Raw genomic sequence first — 19,291 nt, 5'->3', positions numbered from 1 at the left:
GTTTTTTGGGGGTTATTTTTTGTTGTTGTTTTTTTTGTAAACTCTAGAGACTGTTGTGTGTCAAATTCCCAGGAGAGAGTTCCTCAGCAGTTTCTGAAATACATAAATATCCCATCTGGCACTAATATCCATGCTACTATCAAAGTCACAGTTTTCACACTACATTACATTACAGGCATTTAGCAGATGCTCTTATGCATAGCAAGATACAACATACCCAGAGCAGCGTGGGGAGCAGGTGCCATGCTCAAAGGCATTTCAGCCATTCCTGGTGGTCCATGGAATCGGACTAACAACCGTAAGGTCCCAAAGCTGCTTCTCTAACCATTAGGCCATGGCTTCCCCCATGTCTTCATTTGGATGTTTGATGTGAACACTGACTGAAGCGCTTGCCCTGCATCTGCATGATTTTTTGCATTGATGCTGCTGCCACATAACTGACTGATTAGAGAACTGCATGAATGTGCAGGTGTACTGGTGTTCCGAATAAAGTGGAAGGTGAGTTTATGCATTCTGTTTCATGTTATATAGAGGATGTTGCATGAATATATGAAGTTTATCTTTGAGTGGTGAATGTATATAATCATGAGTGAGTGAAGCAAACAAGTGAAAATATTTTCAACACGAGAAGATAAACTTTATATCTTCACACCACCATGTAATGTTCTTTATATTATATGGACACATCCACAAAAAAATACGCAAGTTAACCAAAATAATTTTAATTTTGAGCCGGTTCGCCATTTTGACAATGCACGTCCAGTCAGCGGGAAAACACTGGGAGTGACATCATCAGAGTGAAATATCGGGCATTATTATACATACAGGACACTTTTTCAATGGAATAAAAACATTTAATCTATTCCCTTCTAGCGGGTTTCCTTCATTTGGTTTGATAGCATGCAATTGTTAGCATATCGCTTATCCTACGTGTATTACGTCACTCTACCCAATGGAGAATGACTGTTGAATATGGTTTACGATATTGCATGTTGTCAAGACAACATGACGTCACACGTCGGCGCTGATGTGAATATCCAATGAGAAACTTTTCTGCTGCGCATGCACAGAATCAGTTTTGTTCACTGGGGAAGAGAAAGATGTGTTGAACACCTGAAAGGCTATCAAAACCTCATTATATATTCTTCATGCATATTTACAAGCAGTGGCAAACCGTTACTATCAGCTCAGCCAAAACTTAGCCAGATACACCAAAAAAGCAACAGGGCAAAGGATTTTGTAAGGGATTAGCAGCAGGCTACCAGGTTGCTCCGTTGTGTGTGGTTATTGATGTTGATTTTAAAAGTAACTCAGTAAATTACACAGGAAAATGAATACTTAAATATAAGTGAAAAATACTGTGGCGAGCGTGCGTGGAAGAAGAGTCTGGAGACAGAAATCTTAGTTCCTGTGCTACTTGCTGTTGGTAGCACTGGCTTGACTGCTTAATTAGCATTCGCTAACACTACTGATGAATGCTACACTGGCTGGAAGGTGACTGCACTGCTGCGCTGACTCATGGTTAAGCTCGCGCTGGCCTTCGGGAAGGCCGAGGGTGATCTATAGTCCTTCCTGCTAAAAACCAAAATCTGATTGGTTAATTTATCTGTCAATTCCTACATAAACATGCACTGCCATGGCCTTCTGTCCCGGCAATGAAGTCCTAACCAATGAGTGAGCCAGCTCTAAACTCTTCTCAGCTGAAAGACAACAAACAAAAAAAATCTCATTGGATAACTCTATTTTAATGTTTTCAGGACAGTAACCCTTTCATTTCTGAAGCAAATTTGATAGTAAATGAGGCCAAATTAGAAGAGAATAATTATAATGAAATTATGAAAGAATGAAAGCAATTAAAGAAGGAAAGAAATCAAATATAGCATTTGAAATGCTGATATGTTTGGGCCTTCTCTGAAGGCCTAGAAGGCCCTGATGATTTCTCTCTGTTCACCAGAGAAAAACATACCAATGGACATCGAAAACCTGGAAAAGAGAGTGTGTATGTATAATAGTAATAATAATATTGGCTGGCTTTGTTCGTGGTACATATTCCATTCAGCTAGTATGATTTTGAACTTATGGCCCTTTTCCACTACCCTTTTTCAGCTCACTTCAGCTCGCTTCAGCTCACTTCAGCCCAACATGGCTCGTGTTTCGACTACCAAAAACCAGCACGACTCAGCTCGCTTCAGCCCTGCTTAGCCCCTAAAACTCGCACGGTTTTGGAGTGGGGCTGAAGCGAGCCAAACCATGCCGAGTGAGGCTGGGGGCGTGAGCAGACACTCCCCTGTGCACTGATTGGTGAGGAGGAGTGTCCTCACATGCCCACACACGCCCCGCGAGCGCGCTGGGATCTGTAAACACCGTAAACCCGGAAGAAGGAGAATTACGAATTACGAGAATTTCTGAAGCCTTATGCGCCTCGCCTCATCTATACGCTCTTGCCAGTATCTGTCCGCGTTGTCGGTGACAACAAGCCACAGCACCAAGACCAGCAACACTAACGACTCCATGTCCTCCATGTTTATTGTTTACTATTCGGGTCGTGAGACTACCGCTTAAAAGATCACTGATGTCACTGTTTGCGCTGCTTAACAACATCACCTGACGTCCACCCACTTTCGCTAACTCCACCCAATGTGTCCACCCACTTCCAGCCAGCACGGTTCAGCGCGGTTGTAGTCGAAATGCAACTCCAACAGCCCCGCTCAGCCCGACTCAGCACGGCATGGCTCAGCCCGACTCAGCCGCGTTTGTAGTGGAAAAGCGGCATTATTTTTGACTCATTCAGTATCATGCTAGCTGAATGGAATATATCTGATATCCCACTCAACGCCAGCCAATATTATTTAAATACACTGCAAAAAATTGAAAATTGGATTTGAGGAGAAAATTACTTAATACTAGTGAAATTATCTTGCTGCATGGAGAGATAATTTTACTTGACCATACATCTTGGAATAAGTTGGTTACAATCTAGAACTAGTTTTAATAATCTCAGAGTTGGTGTCTTGTATTATTCTTATAGGAAATGCTAGATAGTTTCAACTATATTCAAGATATTGTAACTTGCTAAGATATCATTTATTGCAGTGTATGTCAAGGGTGTGGCTGGCAGCACGGTGGTGTAGTGGTTAGCACTTTCGCCTCACAACAAGAAGGTCCTGGGTTTGAGCCCAGTGGCCGATGGGGGCCTTTCAGTGTGGAGTTTGCATGTTCTCCTCCGGGTGCTCTGGTTTCCCCCACAGTCCAAAGACATGCAGGTTAGGCTAATTGGTGGCTCTAAATTGACCATAGGTGTGAATGGTTGTTTGTCTCTTATGCATCAGCCCTGCGATGACCTGGCGACTTGTCCAGGGTGTACCCTGCCTCTTGCCCATAGTCAGCTGGGATAGGCTCCAGCTTGCCTGTGACCGTGTACAGGATAAGCGGTTACGGATGATGGGTGGATGGATGGACGGTTGTGGCTCATATGAAAAATACAAGCGGTGTGTTTCCCAGTAAAACACTCATGTTCGTATAATATATAGTTATATATGTAGTTTGTTCTCATGGACATTTACATTACAGTAAGCATTAATGAAGCACTGTGTAAACATAAAAAACTGTTATATTAACACCTGTACTGTTTATGAAAGTGCACCTTTTCATGAAGAAACACTGTAAAAGTCAATTTCGTACAGGAGTTTCTGCTCAAATGTAGCAGGTTTAGCTACATTAGGCCATGAAAGTGATTTTAACAGAGCTTTCACCACTTATCCCCTACACACTAATAATTTCAGCCATGTTCATATTTACTTGGCTGATTTGTCATCATTTCAGATGACAGCTTTAACGAATTTCTTAGGCTAATTATCTTTGTGTTCAGAAATGGAAATCCCAGGAGTGTCATGTTATTTATGTACTCTTGCTTTGATTAAGAGCATACACCAATGTAGCTGTTTTTGTATGACTACTCACTTTCTGCTCATCCACGAAAGGCAAAAAACAAATAAAAGAAAGAAAGATATCAAATAAATATGTGGGACAGAAAAGTAAATCACAAGGTCAGCTGTCAGAAAGAACAATGTTTACACCTTGTTGTTTTACTAAACTCAAAAAGATATTGAATCAAAGATAATATCAAAGTAAGAAGAAATGAGCTTACATGTTTTGAGATGTTTGAACTTCTTGTGTCCACATTGTACCTGGAACATAGGATAAAATAATAAAAAAAAATCAGAATAAAGGAGGAAGACAGACATAAAACTGAAGAAAAAAATGTGGGTACATGAAGACACTGAAAAATATTGTTTATATATATAACACTACTAAACATTGTTCTAAAAAAAAGGTAATAATTTGGTTTACTTTAGTTTATATTTCATCAGCAGTAATTACAGCAGAGGAATAAAATGACCCACTGGAATGTGTGCCATGTTCAGGGAGATTGAAATATGCTCACAGATTACACTCATCGCTTTTCTCTGAACATACTCCATTTTCCTCCAGGGCACAGGCTACACGAGGGAACCCTTATGATCTGACATTGAGACTTTCAGATTATTTTTAAATCAACTTAGAAAGAGTGAATCATCTTTCCTTCATTTCTCATAGCGGAGCTCCCATCACACGAAGCACACAGAGTGAAGCTCCATACTTAATAGAATATGGAAATGCATCAATGTGATTTTCGATGGCTTTTGTGACCATACGACGTTTGTGTACCACCACAGGGAACCTCATCGTAAGTACAAGGCAATGTATCTCATAAACACTTGACCACCGGAAAACAAAATTTTTATCTTTATTTACATAACCTAGATGGGTTTTTATCCAGCACTTATTTTTAACTTCCTTTTTCAAAAATAACGTGGGATTATTTACTAACACGTTTTACGGGAAATGTTCATGACAGTTTCATATAGAATTAATTAAAATGGTTTTATTAGTCCACTAGCTTGTTGGTGTCATGTATTTAGGTGATAGATGGATGTAAGTGCAGAAAGAGTTTATTTATAAGCACGCAAGCAAACAGTTCCAAAACGTCAGACGAAGTCAGAGTTGAAAAATAGGCAATGGTCAAGCGAGGCACAGACAGGATATCAGAGGGAAAGACGAAGGAATAAAATCCAAGAACACAAATGTGACTCAAACCAGGAAAAAGAAGACAGAGTCATCTATATCCCCCGCCCTATAAACCAACTATATACCAAGTTTCAAGATATTATGTGTTACATTTTTCAAGTTCTGTTGCAGGAAACTAACCCTACCTCTTTACGTGGACCTCAGCAGCCCATGGCATAAGCCCACCGGACCTTTGGTCCAGGTGAGCTAAAAATTAAAGTTTGTCACATTTCTTAGTATCAAAAGGCACATATACATTACTGAATCAACACATATACCAACTTTCAAGACCATACCACTCATAGTTTTCAAGTTCTGCTCCGGAAACAAAACCTACCCCTAAGACTAACCTGAGAGACTAAGTCTGAAATTGTTTTCATGGAAACATGAAAAATAAAAATTTCTCAAATTTCTTAGTATGAAAAGGCACATCTACATCACCTTGTTAACGTGTATACCAAGTTTCAAATCCGCATCATTAATACTTTTGGATATATGCTCCAGAAACAAACATTGCTTTTCAAAACTAAGTCAAATCTATTTTTTATGTAAAAATTTGAAAAATACTTTTTTTCAAAAATCAAAAATAGCAAAAGGCACCAGTTCACATGTTGCTTGATATGTATACAAAGTTTCATGAAAATATCTTCAGTAGTTTTAAAGATATGGCCCAGAAACGAAAACGTGACCGGATGGACAGACAGCCGGACAGATGGACGGACAGATGGACGGATGGAACCCGTTTCTATATCCCCCACCAAACTTCATTTGGGCGGGGGATAAATAAAAATACAAAGCTTGGTAACATTAGACACAGGGTACACAGTGTATATTTCGCAAAGTCTGTATGTTACTGAGAGTCCTTACAAGCGCCAGCTGTGATAGCGCTCTGATCAGGAACAGATGCGCATATCAAGTTTGAAATATCAAGATTGCAGCTTTAATCCTCAGAGCTCATATGCTGCATTCAGTCGAGGAGTATATTGTCCAGTAGGTTTTTTCTCTGAAGGTTTTTATCCTACTGTTTTTTTCATAGCGGGCAACGTATCTTTGCATTGTATGCTTATTTACCTGAATGATTTCTTACTCTTCACACTCGTGTAAATATAATTATTGTACAGTTCAACAACAATTATGAGCATCTTTCCTTAGTTTTAGATTATCTAAAACTACTGTGGAGATATTGAGAAGCTCTTATGTCCGATAATATTCAATCGTAACCATATAGTAATGATGTAAAGTGAAAGCGCTGGTTCACTGATGTCCACCAGGCACTCAGCAGAGTCACACCATAATAAATGTCATGGTGTTGTTTCTGGTGCATGGCATGTGGTGTCAAAGAAAGGAATAAATGCAGCTCTGGAAAAAATTAAGAGACCACTGCAAAGTGATCAGTTTCTCTGGTTTTACTATTTATAGGTATGAGTTTGAGGAGCGGGCAGCATGGTAGTGTAGTGGTTAGCGTTGTCGCCTCACAGCAAGAAGGTCCGGGTTCGAGCCCCGTGGCCGGCGAGGGCCTTTCTGTGCTGAGTTTGCATGTTGTCCATGTAGGTTTCCTCCGGGTGCTCCGGTTTCCCCCACAGTTCAAAGACATGCAGGTTAGGTTAACTGATGACTCTAAATTGACTGTGAGTGTGAATGGTTGTCTACGTGGATGACCTGGTGACTTGTCCAGGGTGTACCCCGCCTTTCGCCTGTAGTCAGCTGGGATAGGCTCCAGCTTGCCTGCGACCCTGTATGTAGAACAGGATAAAGCGACTAGAGATAATGAGATGAGTTTGAGGAGCATGAACATTTTTGGTTTACTCCATAAACTACTGACAACATTTCCCCCAAACTCCATATAAAATATTGTCACTTAGAGCATTTAATTGCAGAAAATGACAACTGGTCAAAATAATTAAAAAGATGAAGTTTTTTCAGACCTTGAATAATGCATAGAAATCAAGATCATGTTCAATTTTCAACAACACAATACTAATGTTTGAACTTAAGATGAGTTCAAGAATCAATATTTGGTGGAATAACCCTGACATTTAATCACAGCTTTCATGTGTCTTGGCATGCTCTCCACCAGTCTTTCACGCTGCTCTTGGGTGACTTTATGCCACTCCTGGCACAAAAATTCAATCAGCTCAGCTTTGTTTGATGGCTTTTGACAATCCATCTTCCTCTTGATCACATTCCAGAGGCTTCCAATGGGGTTCAGGTCTGGAGATCAGGCTGGCCATGACAGGGTCTTGAATTTGTGGTCCTTCATCCACACCTTGATTGACCTGGCTGTGTGGTATGGAGCATTATCCTGCTGGAAAACCCAATCCTCAGAGTGAGGGAACACTGTCAAAGCAGAAGGAAGCAAGTTTTCTTCTAGGATAACCTTGTACATGGCTTAATTCATGTGTCTTTCATAAACAAAAAATCTGCCCCATTCCAGCCTTGTCAAAGCACCCCAGAGCACCATTAATCCTCCACCAATGTTTACAATGGGTGCTTGTAGGCCTCTCCAGGTCCCTGTCTAACCATTAAATGATCAGGTGATGGGAAAAGCTGAAAATTGGACTCATCAGAGAAGATTACCTTACTCCAATCCACTACAGTCCAATAGTTATGGTCTTTAGCAAACCTCAGTCTGGCTCTTCTTTGCTTCTCATTGATGAAGGGCTTTTTTCTAGCTTTGCATGACTTCAACCCTGCCTGAAGGAGCCTGTTTCAAACCGTCCTTGCTGAGCACTTAACCCTGGCTGCCATTTACCATTCTTTTTGTAGGTCATTTGATATCATCCTATGATTGTTGAGTGACATTCGAAGGAGTTGATGATCATCCTGGTCAGTGGAAAGTCTGTAACTTTGTTGTGTTCAATGTCTGCTGCTTGAACTTGTTCTTATGACATGCTGTCTTGGAAATTTTTAGAATGGAAGCAACCTGATGCCCACTGTATTCCTCTGCCAGTAAAGCTGGAATTGAACCCTTCTTTTTTCACTAAAAACTTTTCTTTTTAACTCTTTTGGCATGATGAATACACTTTTTTTGCATTCCAAGTAAATTTAAGGTACTACTAGCACTGGTTTTGCCATCCAAACTGGCCCTATTGAAAGAGAATAGTGATGACCACAGCAGTGATTTTTATACTTTTTCTTGTTAAATAAGATTTGGTTCAGATGATCACCTCAGCCCTGTGATGACCTGGCAACTTGTCCAGGGTGTACCCCGCCTCTCACCCATAGTCAGCTGGGATAGGCTCCAGCTTGCCTGAGACCCTGTAGAACAGGATAAGCGGCTACAGATAATGAATGGATGGATGGATGATCACCTCATCAGAACCTCATTAAGTAAAATGAGGTGTGCTTGTGTTGGAATTCCAGCACAGACACCAGAATGAAATGGCTGTCATACACAGAGATGCTGATTTATGAAAAAAATTGAAGTGGGCTCTAAATTTTTTCCAGAGCTGTATGCATTTGTAACTGTGATGTGTATCTCATTATTGATATCACTGTCACAAGACAACGCAGCAATTTATTGATGTGAAATACAGTACACGACACAATTAGATGGTTCATATTTTTGTGCCCTTGCAAACATTTTGCTTATACACTCATCGGGAGCTCTGCTTTTAGGCACTCCCTAAATATCTATATTATGTCTATTCTGTTCTTACTCGCCATTTACTCTTAATTACACTGATCGTTTACTCTGATCTGTCCTGATTCTGGGTGGCACGGTGGTGTAGTGGTTAGCACGGTCGCCTCACAGCAAGAAGGTTCTGGGTTCGAACCCAGCGGCTGGCGAGGGCCTTTCTGTGTGGAGTTTGCATGTTCTTCCCGTGTCTGCGTGGGTTTCCTCCGGGTGCTCTGGTTTCCCCCACAATCCAAAGACGTGCAGATAGGTTGACGTGGGGCAGCCTTGAGCAAGGTACCTGATCCCTGACTGCTCCCTGGGTGCTGTTAGCATGACTGCCCACTGCTCTGGGTGTGTGTGCTTATTGCATATGTGTGTTCACTGTTTCAGATACCCATCTGAAATGCAGAGAGGAAATTTCACAAGTGTGTGACAAATAAAGTTGTGCTTTCTTTCAGTGAATGTAAACATGTGCATGCAGACCCTTAATCTGTTTTAGGAAAGAGAAGCTTCTCCTGGTACCAAGATGTTTTCCTGCATTTAAATTCACCCTGTCTTTCTGTCTGTGTTTTTGTTTCTGTGGTCTGGCTGTTTCTGATGGACATGTGAAAGCTCCACTAAGCTGAGATGCAGTGAGTAGTGTGACAGCTCTAGATCTCCAGGGGCCATGATGGATGGCGAAGAGGTACGCCATATCACTGATACAGTACTTCCTGAAACCTACAGAGATTGTAAAGGACTGGACTGGCATGTTCAATGTGCAAGTGGAGGTTCACTTGTTCGTACGAAAAGAAAGCATGAATATTCAACAGTTCTACTCACTTTTTCTGTTTGATTCAAGACCTTGAACTCTAACTAAAGTGTCAACCCTGTGATACTACACCAGCTACACTGCCTATTTTCATCTGGTCCTTTATTTCCTTCTCATTCCTTTTACTGTTTCTCCACCTCCTTCCTTTTTTCAATCTTCACCTTAACAACACTTCTATTCAGCCAATGAGTGGTTTACTGATGTGTGCCTGTATCAGAATGAAATTATGGCACAGTGTGCAGACCTACGAGCACTGCTGAGATGAGATTTTACTGCACAAGCGTGCGAAAGTAACTTCAAAAAATGTAGTGGTGCACATTTCCATACAATGAGGAACAATATAGCAGAGATGAGCACTGCAACTCTGGCAAAATGCTTCCATTAAAATGTCCTGTTGTACATGGGTGAATAATCACTTTAAATAAGGTACAGCATGTGACAAGTAGTGTTTCTCCATTCTAATTTAAAGCACTGTTACAAAAGCACGAGATATTGCTTTACAGTTACTTTTGCAATTCCTTTTTTTACTTTATTTATGGAAATAGTAATGGTTCTTCATGCAGTTTCTTTAATCCAAATGATAAGAAAGCCATTTTTCTAAACATCTCTCATCTCTTTGTCAGTGCATTGGCTATTATTAGACCTGGTGTTCTCTCAGCATGGAGTCAGTGCTTCATATTCTTAAAAGATGTGACTGTCTCCCTTCCTCTCTGACCTGTTATTGCAGCTACAGTGTTAGATAGCTCCTTATCTCCACAAGCCTGATTGGAAGACTGAAATATTGCTTTGATGTGACCTTTGGAAGAAAGTGAGAAGAATAATTCCAGTTGAGAGAGAGATCAATAGGGATGAGTGTTCATTATAAATAGTAGAACAAATGTGAATTCATTCAAAATGTGTGAAATAGTTAATTTATATGAGGGAAAGTACGAACTGTGATAATAATAATAATAATAATAATAATAATAATAATAATAAAGTGTCTGTGTCAATCAAATGCCTCTTGACTTGCCACAATGGATAATACAATATATCTACTAATCATTAATACTCCATTATGAACTGTAGTGTACAGTAACAATAAGTGATCACTACTATTTACTACAAGAGTGCTCTGAGAGCACAATATCCCCCACTGGCAACGATGCCATAACTCTGGTAAAATGCGATTGAACCGAACGAAATTGCAATATGCGTATTACCAACATATAACAAAGAATCCTGTCAAAGTTTCGTGAAATTCCTCCAAAAATTGTCAGAGGAGTTGATTTCAGAAGGTGAGCACCCTTCTTGGGACAGACAGACAGACGGACGGACATCGCCACAACATAATCCCCCTTTCCGGCCTTTCAGCCAGCGGGGGATAAAAATTGTGAAGGAAGTTGATTTCAGAAAGCAAGCGCGCCTTGATGAAATTGCCAAAGTACAAGTTTTTTAATAATCAAGGGTATAACTCTGGTAAAATTTGCCCAAATTAAACGAAATTTCAATATGTGTATAACTGTCATATAACAAAGCCTTTTGTTAAGTTTGCTGAAATTCCTCCACAAATTGTGAGAGGAGTTGATTTCAGAAGAACGTACACCCTCATGAAATTATCCAAGTACAAGTTATTTAATCAAGGGTCAAAACTCTTGGAAAAATTTCACAAATGAAATTAAATTGCAATGTACGTATTACCGTCATATAACAAGGCATTTTGACAAGTTTTGAGAAATTTGTCCAAAAATTGTGAGAGGAGTTGATGTCAGAAGGCAAGCACACCTTCATGAAATTGTCAAAGTATAATTTTGTTAATCGAGGGCTGTAACTCTGGTACAATGTAGCCAAATTTAATGAAATTACAATATGCGTATTACCGACATATAACAAAGAATCCTGCCAAGTCTCGTGAAATGCCTCCAAAAATTGTGAAAGGAGTTGATTTCAGAAGGTGAGCTCCCTTCCCAAGACAGACGGACGGACGGACGAAAAGACGGAAATCACCACGACATAATCCCCCTTCAGGCCTTTCGGTCAGCGGGGGATAAAAATGAAATATTTCAAAGAGAATCATGATGGGCAGTGTCTATAGTATCCTGCAAGTATCTGAATATTAGTTATTATATGGAAATGGCAAGGCATATTAAATGCAAGACTATGCTACCAAGATACTTTCTCCCACATACAAAACCAAGAAGGAATGAGATGCACAAATGAACTTTAAGCACACTTCATATGCAGCTATTACTAACAAAGTATATCATACACATAATACCACATTCAAAATAACTCTTAACAGCATTTAGGGTAATTAACAAAAAACAATCTAACATTTCTTTAGCTGAAAATGTGCACCAGAGAAATTCAGGAGTTGCAGATTGTTTTTTTTCCCCCCTTCACCTTATTAGATTGATCTGAATACATTTCATGCATATTTCTGTTTATTTACCATGTCTTCTCTGTAAAAACGCACATTAATCTATGCAAATCTCAGCAAGCAAGCCATGCATGTGAATAGCAATTAAGTGACTGATAATGGCATACCTGAAATGTCTGTTCATGCTTACAGAAATAGACAAGTTGCTAAGAATAACCTCAGTAAATGCCATGCAATAATATCTTTTCACCAGTTATGTTCTGTTTGACCAGGCAATACTTTTTCATCTACATCTGCCAATATGAACTGGTATGTTAGATTTACTGTGTTAAATTTGACATACTTTAGCACTGGTTACAAATTTATTTTGCAGAAGAATAAATGGGCTAAGGAATGTAGCATCATTTCACTAAACAGCTCTTACAAACTGGCTTTAAGTAAAGCTGACACACATGCATATACACATACACACACTTTTCATTTATCACCAGGCTCTTAAAATGGCAATTTAAATGGTGTGTGTGTGTGTGTGTGTGTGTGTGTGTGTGTGTGTGTGTGTGTGTGTGTGCGCACACATGCATCATAACTATGGTGAATCAAATATGAATACTGTAATTGCTGCTCCTGAGGTCAGGGGGACCTAAACCTGTCAAATTTCTCATTTTCTGTTTGGTCTCAGTAGCATACACCTCCAACATCCAATAATTCATATATACTGTATACCCACATGTATACTGAACATTTGCAGCCTGTATTAAGGAGACACTCAAATATGTGTATTGATGTATGGACTGTTTCACAATCATGGCTGTCTTTTTGAATAATACCAAGTAACTCCTGCAACTAGGTCCAGTGTGTATATATACTGGAGTTTCTTATACCGGTACCTTATTCTTCAGGAACACTCCAGCTCTACCTACAGCACTAATGTTTCTTATAAGTTCTTATAAATATGTTCGTAAGAGTCAAATGTAGGCTCAGTTTTGACCTTGTGGTCATTTCATTTAATTCTACTTTAATTATTACACTTACATTTTACTGGTTAAATTCAGAATCGTATTTTTTAGCACTAACTAGGTTTTAGTTTGGGATGTATCAAAATCATCAAAGTCCTTCCCACGCCATGTGGTGCTGATCTCCGTTTCCGTAACCCTCGGCCTCTCACCTATTACTGTACATAGCTAGGGTTACAGTGGGGGGCTAGTCCTCTGGTAGCCACGAGAGTTTGACTCCCCACTCGCATCTGTATTGCAGCGTGCCTTGCCAGACGGCAGTAGGTACCATTTTTATGATGGTCTTTGGTATGACCCGACCATGTAAACTTGTGATCTCCCAATTGAGAGGTGGACACACTAACCACTAGGCCAACTCGCGATTTGGGACATATACTTTCATTCATAATATTAAGATGTTTTTTTTTTTTTTTTAGATTTTTTGGGGGGCTTTTTTTCACCTTTATTGGATAGGACAGTGTAGAGACAGGAAATGAGTGGGAGAGAGAGAAACGGGGAGGGATCAGGAAATGACCTCGGGTCGGAATCAAACCCAGGTCCCGGATTTATGCTATGGCGCTTTATCCACCTGAGCCACGATGCCCCCATAATATTAAGATATTTAAGTGGAAGTTAGATTTTTTTTGTAAACCAAGTGCCTCCAACAGTATCCTTTGTCTGTCAAAAAGTCCTCTCCGGAAACCACTCACTATATGATGAGGTTGTAAATGATTTTTTAAGAAAATATTTGTCTCTTCTGAGCACTGCAAATTCAGAATAAGTGTATATTTACAAAAAAAAAGTTTCAGTTTGAACATTAAATACTTGTTTTTGTATTCTATTCAATTGAATATAAGTCAAATAGGATTTGCAAATCTTTGCATTCTGGTTTTATTTATGTTTTACACAGCCTCCCAACTTTTTTGGAACTGGCGTTGTATCAGAATTCTAACATCACAATAAATCATTTAAGTATACAGTCCCCTTGGAAAGTATTGGGTTTGGGGGACAATTGGGTTTGAGATCAAAAGATGAATAGGAGCTGATGGATCAGAATGTCAGCTTTCATTTCCTGATACTTACATCTACGGTAGATGTGTTAAAAAAAAAAAAAAAACTTAGAACATGGCATTTATGGTTGCGGACCACCCAATATTTATGGCCGCAAAACAGGAACAGAAATTTTTTAAGTAAACTAAGTAAATAACATTTAATATTCAGTTGCATATCCCTTACATCATCAGTAAAGATTAGTGAGCCTGTACCAGAAGCAGTCATGTAAACCTTCACCATGCATAAGTGATAAGCTTGAATGTTTTGGATCATGAGCTGTTTCTTTCTTTCTTCACACATTGGCATTTCCATCACTTTGCTAAAGGTTAATCTTGGTTCCAGAACTTTTATGGCTCTTGTGGTCTGGCCTCTATATTTCTGCTCTTGAATAGCTCTTTTCCACCACGACGATGCTGGTGTGGAGCCAATTCTGCTACAGTGCCTTTTGAGAACCGGCCCGCATTTCCACAAGTTTGAGAACCAAATGTTACATAGTGGAAGTAGGGGTCATTTCCATTGAAATGTTATGGGGTAACATTTTGGGAAAAAATGTTGGACAAAATGCATCTGTTTTGCTTGCTTTTTATAAATTTACTTTTATAATCATCATATCTTGCATTTTAAGGTTGCTTTCATTTATCAATTTCTGAGTTTGCTCAGGTTTTTTCAAAATGACAGTGAATTGCTTGTGGAATCCTCTCCTATATCCATTGACATCAGTGATTCCAACTTTAGGACCAGCAATTTTCTGGTGCCATGCCAGTGCCAGCTTTTTGCCACTGACACCAGTCTTTTTTTGGTCAAAAAGCATGGAACTGGTTCTAAATTAGGCGCCGGCGTTGGCACCGCATTGGCGGAAAAGAACTAGAAGTCTTCGTCAAATGGTGGACTGTGATACATTCACCCCTGCCCTGTGGAGGTTGTTGGTGATGTTTCCTAACTGCTGTTTTGAGGTTTTTCTTTGCAACTCTCACAGTGTTTGTCATCAACTGCTGTTGTTTTCCTTGGCTGGCCTGTTCAATGTCTGGTTCTTAGTACATCAGTGGTTTCTTTCTTTTTCAGGACATTCCAAAGTGTTCTGCCCAATACTTCTGCAATGGCACTAATCGATTGAGTTTTTTCATCATCAAAATGTGTTGCTTTTCTCCTAAAGACAGTTCTCTGTTCTTCATGTTGGTTTATCCTTTTTTAACAACAAATGCAGTATTTACAGAAGAAACCCAGCACTCAAACCAAAAGTAGATATTCAGAGTTATTAATTGCTTAAATAATCATCAATCTAACAGAGCACACCTGGTCACCAAGAAACACTTGTCAGGCATATGTTCCAATATCCTTGATCAGTTGAAAAATGGATGGGTTCAAACAGAACGTGCCAGGCTCAAAGTTGTTTAACACAAATAAATGTATTCAGTGTACAACAAAAGCAAAAGAATCAGCCTTGCTGTTCCAGTATTTTCAGAGGGAACAGCACACTACATGGTCAAAAGTATATGGACACCTGGCCATCACACCCATATGTGGGTCTTCCCCATACTGTTGCCACAAAGTTGTATAGAACAATAGAACACACAATTGTATAGGATGTCTTTGTATGCTGTATCCATTACAATTTATTTCACTGGAACTAAGGGGCCCAAACATGTTCCAGCATGACAGTGACGCTGTGCACAAAGCAAGGTTGATGAAGACATGGTTTGCCGAGGATGGTGTATAAGAACTCGAGTGTCCTGGACAGAGCCCTGACCTCAACTCCACTGAACACTTGGGATGAACTGGAATGCCAACTATGCTCCAAAATTTAGTGGAAAGCCGTCTCAGAAGAGTGGAGGCTGTTATAACAGCAAAGGGGGAGACTAAATCTGGAGCGTGTGTGTGTGTGTGTGTGTGTGTGTGTGTGTGTGTGTGTGTGTGTGTTTATGAGAGAGAGAGAGAGAGAGAGAGAGAGAGAGAGAGAGAGAGAGAGAGAGAGAATGAATCAGATTATAGTAAACTGGACACAGGGTCATGCATTTTAAAAAAAAGAAATATATGATGTTAATGACATTCAGCAACAAAGATAGAAGTATGAAGATTCTGACACTGTTGGCATATTTTAGACAAGGACACAGTAAACATAAGAGGTATCAATAATTCAGCTGCTAATGATTTTCAGTGGGGATGAGCTTAGTGTCAACATTACACTTTGGGGGCTCACCAAGTACAATGACTCAACAGTCACCACCAGCCATGACTTGATTTACAGTAAATTTATTACAAACTTTAGCTACACTGGAAAAAAAATATCACTGACTATAATAATAAAACAGAAAAAGAAGTCAAATATTTATTTCGAGTATATATTGTATTTACTTTATTTCCTCTTTTAATTAAACAAAATCCTACAAATCATAGTAATGAGGACTGTGCCATAGTCAAAACATATATTTTGCATGTGACAAACCTTACAGACGCCCTTTCTCTTAAAGCTCTCTCTCTTTTCACACACACTCACACATTAGACCCCCTACGCACATAGTTAAAGAGACAGATGATGCCACGCTCCATCTGTTTATTGACATCCAGATGGCTGGAGACCTCGGCTCTCCGCTGACCTCTTCTGAGGGCCAGGTATATGGGCATCCCTCCAAACAAACCATGACACATAAACTCATGGAGCAACTGCAAATGTTCATATCATGTGAAACGGAATCATTTCATGCATTATAATAATTTAAAAACTTATCCAGATTTTTTACTTAAAATTAAATTTTACTAAAAAAAATTTCTAAATATCACTTATATTAAGGAATGAATGTCGGAATGATAATCCAAAATGTCATGTCATCTCATCTCATTATCTCTAGCCGCTTTATCCTGTTCTACAGGGTCGCGGGCAAGCTGGAGCCTATCCCAGCTGACTACGGGCGAGAGGCAGGGTACACCCTGGACAAGTTGCCAAGTCATCACAGGGCCGACACATAGAGACAAACAACCATTCACACTCACATTCACACCTACGGTCAATTTAGAGCCACCAGTTAACCTAACTTGCATGTCTTTGGACTGTGGGGGAAACCGGAGCACCCGGAGGAAACCCACGCGGACACGGGGAGAACATGCAAACTCCACACAGAAAGGCCCTCACCGGCCACGGGGCTCGAACCCGGACCTTCTTGCTGTGAGGCGACAGCGCTAACCACTACACCACCGTGCCTCCCCGTAATTAACATTATATGTTAAATTAATATATTTCATTACATTAAACTGACTGTCCATAAGTGTGGACACTGTGCATGAAAGGGTTAAACACACACCATGTGCACAGTTTATCTTTAACTCTACCTCTTACAAAAACTACTTTTCACATGGCCTATAAACAGTGCCTTTCCCCTCAAGTAAGCTGTGTTGGAGTTGCTATTGATTATTATAAGAGAGAAATAAAGAGAGTGAAGGTGGTGGTGAGAATGGAATAGTACTCTCACTATGGAGGGGAAAAGTGAAAGATAAAGGGAGCGCTACATACAGCTACAACATGGAGGAGATAAAACAGGCCACAGAATAAAATAAGGTATATTAATATTACAGAGAGGTACTAAGAGAGAGGGATAGCATAAAGAGATAATGTGAGAAGCCTGGAAGAGGCATAACAGGAGATCAGAAAAGTAGGGGGATGTTGTGTTCATCAATACAGTCAGATGCTGTTTGTGGGTAAATTTGGAAGGCTGTCAAGTCCTGATCCATGTGAATGATCTGAGTGAGAGTTTGCTACAAACTGCACCTGATCTACCCTGAGCACTCCCCCAATCCCCCACTGAGGACATCGATCACCTCTCCAGGAAGTCCAGAGAGTGGAATGGACAAAGAGATGGAAAGAGATCAGAAGAGAGGGGAGCTGCTGTTTCAAACTGAGTCTTTTAGAATAGTATATTGGATTAAAAACTCACCCGGAAAACCCACTTGCTCATTCATCATACTCTCACTGTGTATCAATTATACAAAACTACTGTACAGTACAAAACGACTTAACATACAGATTTGACATAAATCTGTACTCACACATCAAATCGAAGATTCTGCTTCTCCTCAAAGAAGAAATCCAGAACAAATTTCCGCACAAAGTCTGGGTTCAGCGTGTTGTCAATCACCTCTGTTCTGCCATACTGAGAAAGAGGAAGAAGAATTGGATAAGAAAGAAAGTCTTAGGGTGCGTTGTTTATTTTGGCATCTATCATATGTACTAACCTCATTTCCAGAAAAGTTGGGATAGTTTCCAAAATGCAATAAAAACAAAAATCTGTGATTTGTTAATTCACATGAACTTTTATTTAACTGACAAAAGTACAAAGAAAAGATTTTCAATAGTTTTACTGACCAACTTCATTGTATTTTGTAAATATAAACGAAGTTAGAACTTGATGCCTGCAACACACTGAAAAAAAAGTTGGGATAGAGGCAAAGTGAGACAGAAAAGTTTATAGGATATTCAAATAACACCATTTTGGAAGATTCCATAATAAGCAGGTTAATTGGTAACGTGACTGGGTATAAAAGGAGCAGCACCAAAGGCTCAGTCTTTGCAAGCAAGAATGGGTCATGGATCACTCCTTTGTGCCAAAATTAGTGAGAGAATTTTTAGTCAATTCAAAAAGAGCATTTCTCAGTGAAAGATTTTAGGTCTTTCAAAATCTACATTTCATAATATTGTGAAAAGATTCAGGGAGTGGGCGGCACGGTGGTGTAGTGGTTAGCACTGTCGCCTAACAGCAAGAAGGTTCTGGGCTCGAGCCCAGTGGCTGACAGAGGCCTTTCTGTGTGGAGTTTGCATGTTCTCCCCGTGTCTGCGTGGGTTTCCTCCAGGTGCTACGGTTTCCCCCACAGTCCAAAGACATGCAGGTTAGGTTAACTGGTGACTCTAAATTGACCGTAGGTGTGAATGTGAGTGTGAATGGTTGTTTGTCTCTGTCAGCCCTGCGATGATCTGGTGACTTGTCCAGGGTGTACCCCGCCTCTCACCCGTAGTCAGCTGGGATAGGCTCCAGCTTGCCTGCAACCCTGCACAGGATAAGCGGTTACGGATAATGGATGGATAGATTCAGGGAATTCAGAGACATCTCAGTGTGTAAAGGGCAAGGTCAGAAACCACTGTTGAATGTGCGTGACCTTCAAGCCCTCAGGTGGCACTGCCTGAGAAACTGCCATGTTAATGTGACAAATATAGCCACATGGGCTCAGGAGTACTTTAAAAAAAAAACATTGCTACTTAACACAGTCCACCGCTGCATCCAGAAATGCAACCTGAAACTGTATTATGCAAAGAGCAAGCCATTCATCAATTCTATTCAGAAATACCACTGATTTCTCTGGGCCCG

At 40.0% G+C, this 19,291-nt stretch overlaps 1 protein-coding gene across 1 annotated transcript in view; it reads right to left on the bottom strand.

Annotated features, from left to right (window-relative positions):
• Positions 1-19,291, bottom strand: part of LOC132885144 (copine-9-like) — a 246,495-nt gene that overhangs the window by 137,592 nt on the left and 89,612 nt on the right. Inside the window, exons 4-6 of the mRNA XM_060919485.1 lie at positions 17,979-18,082; positions 4,148-4,187; positions 3,961-3,963 (exon numbers count right to left, since the gene is read on the bottom strand). Coding sequence (XP_060775468.1) covers positions 3,961-3,963; positions 4,148-4,187; positions 17,979-18,082 — 147 coding nt within the window. The remainder of the gene's footprint in view (positions 1-3,960; positions 3,964-4,147; positions 4,188-17,978; positions 18,083-19,291) is intronic.

Source organism: Neoarius graeffei, chromosome 4 (genome assembly GCF_027579695.1).
Source record: "Neoarius graeffei isolate fNeoGra1 chromosome 4, fNeoGra1.pri, whole genome shotgun sequence".
Lineage (NCBI taxonomy): Eukaryota > Metazoa > Chordata > Actinopteri > Siluriformes > Ariidae > Neoarius > Neoarius graeffei.
This window is presented reverse-complemented; position numbering and strand designations above follow the sequence as displayed.